Source organism: Berghia stephanieae, chromosome 11 (assembly GCF_034508935.2).
Source record: "Berghia stephanieae isolate SIO BIC M18660-M18661 chromosome 11, UCSD_Bste_1.3, whole genome shotgun sequence".
NCBI lineage: Eukaryota > Metazoa > Mollusca > Gastropoda > Nudibranchia > Aeolidiidae > Berghia > Berghia stephanieae.
In genome coordinates this window covers 17464801-17474912 of record NC_088370.1, presented here as the reverse complement: position 1 = coordinate 17474912, position 10112 = coordinate 17464801, and the positions used below count along the sequence as shown (strand labels likewise).

The following is a 10112-nucleotide window of genomic DNA, read 5'->3' as shown; positions in this document are numbered from 1 at the left end:
TCTTCTTCTTCTTCTTCTTCTTCTTCTTGTTCTTATTATTATTATTATTATTATTATTATTATTATTATTATTATTATTATTATTATTATTATTATTATTATTATTATTATTATTATTATTATTATTATTATTATTATTATTATTATTATTATACAAAACACTTACTGTCAGAACAAGTTAAAACACACGATGATGAAGAAATCCCTACGTAAGTCTAGATTAATAATAATATCCAATGGAACGTCTATAACAAACAAATCATGATTCCACTATCGGTGTGTCCTCATACAGCTGCGATTCCTTCTATACTGAATCTAGGCCTTAAACGTCTTATCAGTTCTATTGTGTACAGATAGAAAATACTGACTTGTAAAATCGGGGATACACAATATCGGAATTCACATGCATACACCGACATGTAGACGAAGCTACCTTTCCCCATTACCAGCGAGATCTAATTTCTAACACATTATCATTTTTTCTCCCATTCATTATTTGTTTATTATTTGCAAATATACACGTTTTAAAGCAACTGATCAATAATAATATATTGAGCTGCTATATAGCGCAATATCCACTAAACGTGCTCAAAGCGCTTTACAAGGGGTCCCTGACCAACAGCAACACGCAACATTTAGACTAGAACGAGACATGACGCCTCTTAGTCGATATTACATTTTTATTTCCGACAGAGACAACGCTGTTAACGACCAAGCACTCACGATGAGAGGATGTGAAGAGTAAAGAGCCTTTTTTTCCCAGGACTCAACTATGCGCCGAGCGAGGCTCGAACCCAGGACCTTCCGATCCGAAAGCGAGTGTCTATCCACAAGACCACATAGCCGCATTCATCATACTTTCTTCCATTAATTATTTATTTATTATCGCAAATATAAACGTTTTAAAACAACTGATCAATAACAATATCGATTTGATTTTGACTTCAATAAACCCTCTCCTTACACCTGCAGCAAAATCGTCACATTCGTTACGACATAATATACACTTTTCTTATTCAGATTTATTTTGTAAATCACCACAAACTTTGAAGAATGATCTTTGTTAAATTAATAATAACATAAAGTTGTTTTGTAGAGTGTCTTGTCTGAGTTTTAAAAAAAATCAATTTGTCTTCTGGGAAAGCCTGCCATTTTGGGGAAATTAAATACTGAAAATGATCAGAAAGGAGAGACTTAACCCTTTCCTTACCAGCCATTTTCAGAATTTTCCCCAAAATTTCACACCCACCCAACGCAAAAATAGTTTTGTCTTACTCCAACAGAAAAGCAACAAATACATTCTAAGCATAATATTGATCAGCAAAATGAACTCTTCAACACAGTGTCACGTTTTTATAGCTATAATAAAAATATTTGTCGTTAAATTGTGTGATTCACAAAAGAAATCTGAATGATAAAAGTGCTGGGTTGAATCGTAACGAATGTGACGATGTTCCTATGGTTGATAAGGAGAGCGTTTTAAGTTACTCCTGTTCTGCCTGTGAAAACTGTAGGATGTAGTGTCAAGATACATAATAATGTGAAATTGAATGTAAGCTTCAATTTAATTTACAAAAACAGATCAAATGATAAAGGGGAAACCCGAAACGTTCATTTGATCTGGGGTTTTTTTGTAATTAAATTGAAGCTTACAGTCAATTTCACATTATTATATATGTCTTCGAGCTTCGAGCAGCAACATTTACATTATCAAGATACATTAAATTCGGACCCCGCGTTGAAAGGATTAACATTACGATAGCCTTATTTGACATGAATGACTCTTACCTTTCAAGGGCAGCCACATCAAGGTTATGATCACCCAAGGAAATGTGTGATAAACTCGTCATTATTTACAAACACCTCTTGTCGCTAAAAAAAAGACCGTATATTGTATTTATTGTTAATATTCCATGTTGATGTGTTGAGGTTATCTACAGTAAACATCGAGAATGATGAGAAATATTATTGGGCCAGAAGAAAACAGATAATAAGAATAACGTGGTGTCAGAGCTAAATTTGGTATCCAACTGACACGGCACCCTCCCCACCTAACAGAGAGAAAGAAAGAAAGAAAGAAAGAGAGAGAGAGAGAGAGAGAGAGAGAGAGAGAGAGAGAGAGAGAGAGAGAGAGAGATATATGAAGATAGATGGACAGATAGAGAGAGATAAAGAAAGAAAGAAAGAGAGAGAGAGAGAGAGAGAGGAGAGAGAGAGAGAGATAGAAAGAGAGATGAGAGAGACTAAAGAAAGAAAAAGAGAGAGAGAGAAAGAGAGAGAGAGAGAGAGAGAGAGAGAGAGAGAGAGAAGAGAGAGAGAGAGCAGAGAAGAGAGAAGAGACTAGTACGAGTCATCGAGCCGCAATTATGTGGACTGATTTTGGAGTTTTTTTTTCGATTTTCTTTTGCGCTGGCATTATCACAGAGTTAGATTTTACGTTGAGACGATCGATCACAGACGACGTCCACGTATATGCAGGTCTGATACCCGAACGCAATTAAGGGCTTATTTGCTTTGCTTTGAGAGTATTTCCATTACAACAATGCAATGAGACCATAACAATTTGGGTTATCAGACCTGCAAACAAGTGCACGTCGGTCACAAATAATCCAAATTATGACAGTCTAGTATGTCATGTACTCCCAAATCTCGGATCACACACACACATACACACACATTATATATATATATATATATATATATATATATATATATATATATATATCAGACATAACTTCTTAGACATTTTAACAACAAAAATACAAAAAAGGGTGTTAAATTATATAATTTTAAAATAATTTACAACACATTACCATACTGCCTTTAGTGAGAAACGTTAATTTCTTTTCTAATAGAAACGCCCCTCTGATTTACTTGTAGCCGTGCAATCAGAATTGAGAATTTAATTTTGGCAATAACATAAGCGAAGAGATTCCCAGAAAAAGAGTTCTGCTCGCTCGAGCGTGGCCTTCAGCAATACCTAACGATACGGCATAAGGTCTGAAGCAACCGAAAAGATATAAATAATAATAATATACTATTTTAAGAAGGAGAGTGACTGTTCCAGAGATGGTACTTTACCTTCTCTGGCTTCTCCTTTCTCGTTTCTTAAAATAGACAAGGAATATCCAACTAAACGCTGATACGTCACAATAATAAACCAATCATTACTCGGGAATATAACTCGGCTCTTTGTTATTGCGTTTAGCCAATGAGTAGTTATCACTAAATTGTATCTCAAGTCTTTAAACTAAACGTTTAAGGATACACATATTTTTGTGTGTTTTATATCCGGCTGGTGGATTGATGTGAGTTTTTAAACTAAACTCATAGCACTAATGTAACCTAGTGAGAACAAATTACTTATATGCAGCGGCGTGGCGTATTGACGGCAATGTAGTGCAGATTAGAAGAGAAAAAATTCTAAACAGTGAACACGATCAAGTAAGAGAGCACATTTAAAAACTCTTTTTTTTATGGTGGCGGAGGCGACTGGTTTCTACGATGGACATAACTCCAAACATATTCATGAAAAGCACACATGATACAATCGTGTAAGTGTGACGTCATTCCTTATATTGGTTGTTGTGGACTCACTCCTGTTACATCGATGTCGAGGGGCGTGGTTCTAGTGGCCTTGAGAGGTCCCAGGTTTGATAATTTTTGCCAAGATGAGAGTCATTTTAATCGATCGATATATTATGAAGGACGAGCTTTCTGGCCAAATTTTGATATGCGTGTCTTTCCAAGGTCCGTCAGTTCACTGGTTAAAAGTTGTTTATTAAACGAGCTGTTATATAGCGCAATATCCATTTAATGTACTCAAAGCGATTTAGAAGGGGTCGCTGACCAACAGCAACACGTAAAATGTAGAACGAGACATGACGCCTGTTAGGCGATATTACTATTTTTCTCCGAACGAGACAACGCTGTTGGCGGCCAGCTACTCATTTTACACCTGAGTCCTGTCAGAGAATGTGAGTAAAGAGTCTTTTTCAATGACTCAGCTATGGCTCGAACCCAGGACCATCCGATCCGAAAGCGAGTGTCATGCCACAAGACCTCATAGCCGCACATTTATGCTTTTCATATATTTTTTAGCTACTTTCATTTTTTTTCCTTCCTTGTCACAAAGGTGGCATGCAGGGGAGGTGAGCGAAGGCTACGGCTAAAAACACTGTCCACTATCTTCTATTCTACTTTTGCTGTTAGCGTCTGGGCCTATGGTTAGAGACGGAAACGTACAATGGATTCCCTCTACATACTTCTCTATCACACTCTCACTCTCTATCTATCTCTTTCTCTCTGTCTCTCTCTCTCTCTCTCTCTCTCTCTCTCTCTCTCTGTGTGTGTGTGTGTGTGTGTGTGTCTTACCCTCTCTTTCTGTTTGTGTGTGTGAGTGTGTTTGTGCATGATTGTGAGTGTTTATGAGTGTGTGTGTGGGTGTGTGGGTGTGTGTGTGTGTGTGTGTTGATGTCCTTGGTGAATTGTTGGGCTATACTTTAAGTGGACCTAGCCGTCAATTGTAATGATGATGATGATGATGATGATGATGATGATGATGATGATGATGATGATGATGATGATGATGATGATGATGAAGGCAAATAGGAAGAGGCAGGGTATGCTGCGCCAAGAAGAACAGGAAGAGAAGGAGGAAGAAGGAAGAACAGAGAAAAGAGGAAGAAGATTAGAGGAGGAGGATGAGTAGGAATTGCTTGTTTGGTCCTCGTATATGTTACAAGTAACCAACTATGTATTCTATTTTTCATAAACACTCTTAAATTACCAATCTCTGCCAATAAGAAAGCAGGTACTCATTCACGCACGAGTTGAATGGAATTATGTGTATATATATATATATATATATATATATATATATATATATATAAATATAGAGAGAGAGAGAGAGAGAGAGAGGAGAGAGAGAGAGAGAGAGACATGAAGAATGTAGAAGAGTGAGATACGTGTGGAGAGTAGCTACTCATGAAATTAATGTCATGACCGGAAGTTTATCTCAGCAATTATTAATCGTTTGTTCGAAATTGTTGTTTTTATCTAAATCATCTTGATTTTGTCACCTGACGTGACACGTTACCCCTCGGCAATTAATTGACATGAGACGTTTTTCCAAGAAACAAAATTCGTCTCTCACAAAAATATTCAATTATTCACTGTCATCGACGCTCGAGAGGAGATAGAGAAGATGAGAATTAGAAGAGAGAAGATAGAGAGAGAGAGTAGAAGAGATGAGAGAGAGAGAGAGAGAGAGAGAGAGAAAATAAGTAGGAGTGAAATATCTGTTCAATGTTATATTTATCTTATATAACGTTATACGCTGTAACAAGTGTAACAAAAATGACAAAAATTAATATTAAGACAATAAAGATCATTATATTCTATTTTATGATATTAAATTATTATTATTATTATTATTATTATTATTATTAATTATTATTATTATTATTATTATTATTATTATTATTATTATTATTATTATTATTATTATTATTATTATTATCATTATTACTTTTATTATTATTTTTATTAAAAACAAATACAGTAGTCACCGATTAAAATCAATAAAAATTTAAACCTTTACTTAGAATTTCTGACGCAACAACACACCGAATCGATTCAAAACATTGTTTATCTGCCACAACAACAAAGAGACCTTTAAGACCAATTCCCAGAATGCTATTTATATTTCAGATCGTCCATCGCTCGATAAATTAGATTATTATCATGTAATGATCAGCCAGTGAATGATAGGCTCGTGTTTACCTTGATTTGTTTCAATTGTTTGCTTTATTATTAATACAAACAGGTGTGCCTGCTGATTTGGATGTTTTTAGTGTTGTATGCAAGTTTGTGTGCGTGTGTGTGTGTGTGTGTGTGTGTGTTTGTATGTGTCTGTGTGTGCGCATATATATCAATTAACACACAAAGATAATATTATTTATATATATATATATATATATATATATATATATATATATATATATATATATATATATATATATTATGTGTTGTGTGTGTATGTGTGTATATATATATTATATATATATATTATGTATATATATATATATATATATATATATATATATATATATTTGAGTGTGTGTGTGTGTGTGTGTGTGTGTGTGTGATCCGAGATTTGGGTGCACACGACATATAGATAGATAAGGTGGCAGGACATTATTTTTTTCTTTTTGGTGTTGACTCCCTAGTTTTGATTGGTTGATGTAATAACATACGAGATCAAAAATAGAAAAGAAGATTAATTTGGGCTCTGTCGAGAAACTGACGTAACATTCTTCAGAAATTCCCACTGGATAAGCCAATCTTTCACACTTATTCAGTAGTACCAGCTCTGCGCGTACCATTTTGATTGGTTTGAAGGCAGTGTTGCCAATTCAAGAGGCAAAAAATTTACTGAGCTTTACAAAAACACATTGATCAACCCCTTTCTGAACGCTGAACTCCAGTAAAAAGACATTATGCACAACCCCCCCCCCCCCCCCGCCCGCGTTTAACAGGTAATTGGAAAATATACTGAAAGTTTACGACATACTGCATTCGTAAAAATACGGAACGTTGGCAGCCCTGTAAAGGCAAAGACTTGGAGTCAGGTGAGGTCAGGCTGAATTGCATTTCGTTAACAGAGATTCTTCCTGGGAGTGAGACGACTTCGAGTTGAATTGGTCTCCTGACAGTAGGTGTCAGTGTCAATGCATTTGAATGTTGAAAAACTACAAACCTGTGCTTAAATATATTACAACGCTTTCATTATATTGTTATGGGTGAAAATTAACAAATTATTTCTTTTTTATTTCTTAGGATATCTGGTCATGCAGTGAGAATATACTAAAAAAGCTTGCATCTACCTCACGAGGGCGTTGGGAGTAAATAAACTTAAACTACGCGATCTAAGAATCAACCCATTTTTCATCTGCAACACTAACCTGACAACCAACTCACTCAACCCAAGCAACCAATCTGCCCATTCACCCACAACCACTTTGAAAAGAGGTAGCTAGTTGTAAAATGCGTTGTTCAAATTCAAATCAGGTAATGATGAATCAAGGCTGTAATGACAGCAAAAGTCTAAATGGTTCCATTATGAATATTCATGAAGATGAGCCGCAAATGTGGGTCTCGGACGCTTTTGTATTGTGGTTTACTTTTATATTTAACTCTTTCATACGTCAAGGATTTAATTTGTTTGGCGTAATCGCTAATACTATTAACATTGTTCTTTTCATCAAACTGGGTATAAAAGAACCGATTAACGTGAGCCTTTTCGGCTTGTCCATCTCTGATTTTTTTGGTTGTCTGACCGCAATGTGGTCGCAGCTTTTTAATTTGTTGTTTGTGCTCGAGTTGGATCTGTCTTTCCACCCAAGGGATTTTAATTTTTTCGTTTTTGATTGGCCGCATTTCGCATTCAGTAAGCTGACTCCAGCCATCACCACATTCATCATAATAGAACGGTGTCTGTGCGTCACATACCCATTGAAAGTAAAAGAACTCATAACGACAAAGCGAGTCACCATTATCATCGTGATCTTGTATGTATTGAACATTGGCCTCGTTATTCCTGTGTACTGTGTTGCCTATTACGAATGGAAATTTGTCCCGGAGAGAAACAGGACTATATATCTATTATCTTATAGACCAAATTTCCGTGAAGTTGTTGAGCCCCTTTATCTTGTAAGAGGCGTGGGTTATACTGTTGTCGTTTTTATAGTAACCATAATATGTACTGGTATCTTGGTGTATAAGTTGAAAAAGAATGCAAAATGGAGACAAGGAGCAACGGGTAAATCAACACCACCTTCAAACCAATCAAACATACCATTGGAGTCATCATCATCATCTAAATCATCGTCTGAGAAAGACATATCATCACGTGATATACGAATTTCCAATATGGTGGTAATAATTTCCACCTTATATTTAATCACGTATTTTCCTGAAGTGGTGATAGCAAGTGTCTTGACCGCCATGCCCGAAATAGACAAAGGAGGATCCCAAGAAAACAGTAAAAATTATTATTTCTCTTATATGGTTTTTAGAATCTATCAATGCGTCGGCTAATATTTTCTTCTATTATCACATGAGCTCCAACTATAAAGCCATGTTTAAACAAGTTTTCAGCTGTGGTGCCAGTCGTTTAAAAGTAAAATAAACACATCAGAACAAGGAACAAAAACAGCTTGATTCTTCATACGACAACGTAATACAGAATTTTCTATTTTGAAATTTACAATGTAATTTGCAGAATGGGCAGCGATGTGCCTTGCATCTTAATGAATACGATTTTATCATAAACCTCTGACAAAAATAGATCATGCATTCAGCTGGATAATAAAGTAAAACTCAATACATTACACATAATAATATTTCGAACATTGCAAATGCTGTTGTTGTGTGTATAAACATTGCAAGCAACTGCTTGTTGCTTTAGCGTGTATCTATGATGTGCTCATCTTTGGTTTTATAATCGTCCGATACGTACATTTTGAACATTTACATTAAGGGCTGCAAGGTTCCTTGCTTCTTAAAGGACATGATGATGGATGCGTTGTTAACAATCATTAATAACAAATTACCAAAATAATCGTTTTCTGTTGCAGAGAATTCCGAATAAAAAGCATTTCATTCATGTTCACTTTGAAGTCTTTGTTGTGTTTTATAATATTTTTTTTTCTTTTTTTTTTTTCTCTCTCCATATGTCCACTCCGAACAATTTCACAAGATCAGGAAAAGCAGACATGCCTGCTTGAAAATGTTAATATTCGTAATTTTTAGAAAAGAAATATTGTAGTCGCTTAAGTTAACTTTAAGAATCACCATTTTACCCTACCTGGGATTAAATAACGCTTCAAAAGCCTTATAATTATACATAACTGCTTAATTTGGCACCCACTTTCATATTCAAAAGTTTTCATGACTTAGAGATGCTCATGAAGTTCTGAAATTGGAGCAAAAATGTCGTAATTATACGACTTTTTCGTAATAGTTGGCAGGTCTGGAATGTATGTAGTTAAATGTGCCATTTAAGAAAATAGTGCAATTAAGCAGAACCGTTTTATTCTTGCGATCAGAAGAAAGTATACACATTTAAAATCGTCGTGACTTTTTATTATCCGTTGGCGTAGGCTAATGATTTTCCACTGAGTTGTTTACCATATGCCTATGTGTACGATAGTCGATGTCTTTGTTTTTGACCTGAAATTCGCTCACCACGTAACACACGTGCTGAAATGACCTTTTAAGACAGAGCCTTGTGAAGTTTAGTAAAAACTTGCCCTGACAGATCACTATTGACCACGACAGTATACCATCAATCCTGTAAATATGATCCAAACCATTAAAAGGCAATTCCTTTTACGTCGAACAAATTTTCTAGTCTTCTTAACAAAATGTCATGGTTAATGGTGTCAAAAGCAGCTGAAAGATCTAAAAGACATAACACAATGATTTTGTTCACATCGGCATTAACCTCTTTATCAATATTGTCAAATGCCTTTTCAAAGTCTATAAAATTTATTTAATTCTATTCTATTATAATTCGGAGCATTGCTATCTGGTTGGTATAGGATAGCATTGCTATATGGTCGGTATAGGATCTGTCTTATCTGAATCCAGTTTGCTCACGACAAAGTTTCCCATCAAGTACAGTTTTAAGCCTTTCCAATATCACTTGAGTGGAAACTTTACTAGAAATTGAGAGGACCATAATCCCACCAGTTCTTACAATCCCCTGGGTCTCCCTTTTTAGAGATATTGAAAGCACATTCTTTCTTCCAATCTGAAGGTATTTGAGTTTGACTCCATATTTTTTTAAAAATAGAGGGTGCAACATGTCCATTGTGGCGTTTAAATTCGTTTTGAGGGCCTCCGGGGGCATACCGTATGGTTCTGGAGCTTTTCCATTGTTTATTCCCTTTAAGTAATGATTTGCTCATAGGGCAAAATTTGAAAATAAAACTAGTAAAAGTATTGGTGTGAACAGTGATGACCTACGGCGCAGAAGGATAGACCCTCAAAAACAAAGACATGAAACGTATAAACCCTTCTGAAATGTGGTTTTACAGAAGGACGAT

General features: G+C 35.4%; 2 protein-coding genes across 5 annotated transcripts in view; one reads left to right on the top strand and one right to left on the bottom strand.

The window, feature by feature from the left end:
* Positions 1-1807, bottom strand: part of LOC144956293 (uncharacterized) — a 19921-nt gene extending 18114 nt beyond the window's left edge. The window contains exon 1 of one of the 2 annotated variants that reach the window (XM_078886776.1): positions 1789-1807. The gene's annotated coding sequence lies outside the window, so the exon portion shown is untranslated. Of the gene's footprint in view, positions 1-166; positions 374-1788 lie in introns of those variants that run through there. The other variant, XM_078886775.1, reaches the window with a different exon arrangement.
* LOC144956294 (uncharacterized) overlaps positions 1-8735 on the top strand; it is a 29777-nt gene extending 21042 nt beyond the window's left edge. For all 3 annotated transcript variants that reach the window (XM_078886778.1, XM_078886777.1, XM_078886779.1), the window contains exon 2: positions 6841-8735. In XM_078886778.1, coding sequence (XP_078742904.1) covers positions 7048-8100 — 1053 coding nt within the window. In that variant the 5' untranslated portion in view covers positions 6841-7047 and the 3' untranslated portion in view covers positions 8101-8735. The remainder of the gene's footprint in view (positions 1-6840) is intronic.
* The last annotated feature ends 1377 nt before the right edge of the window (positions 8736-10112 follow it).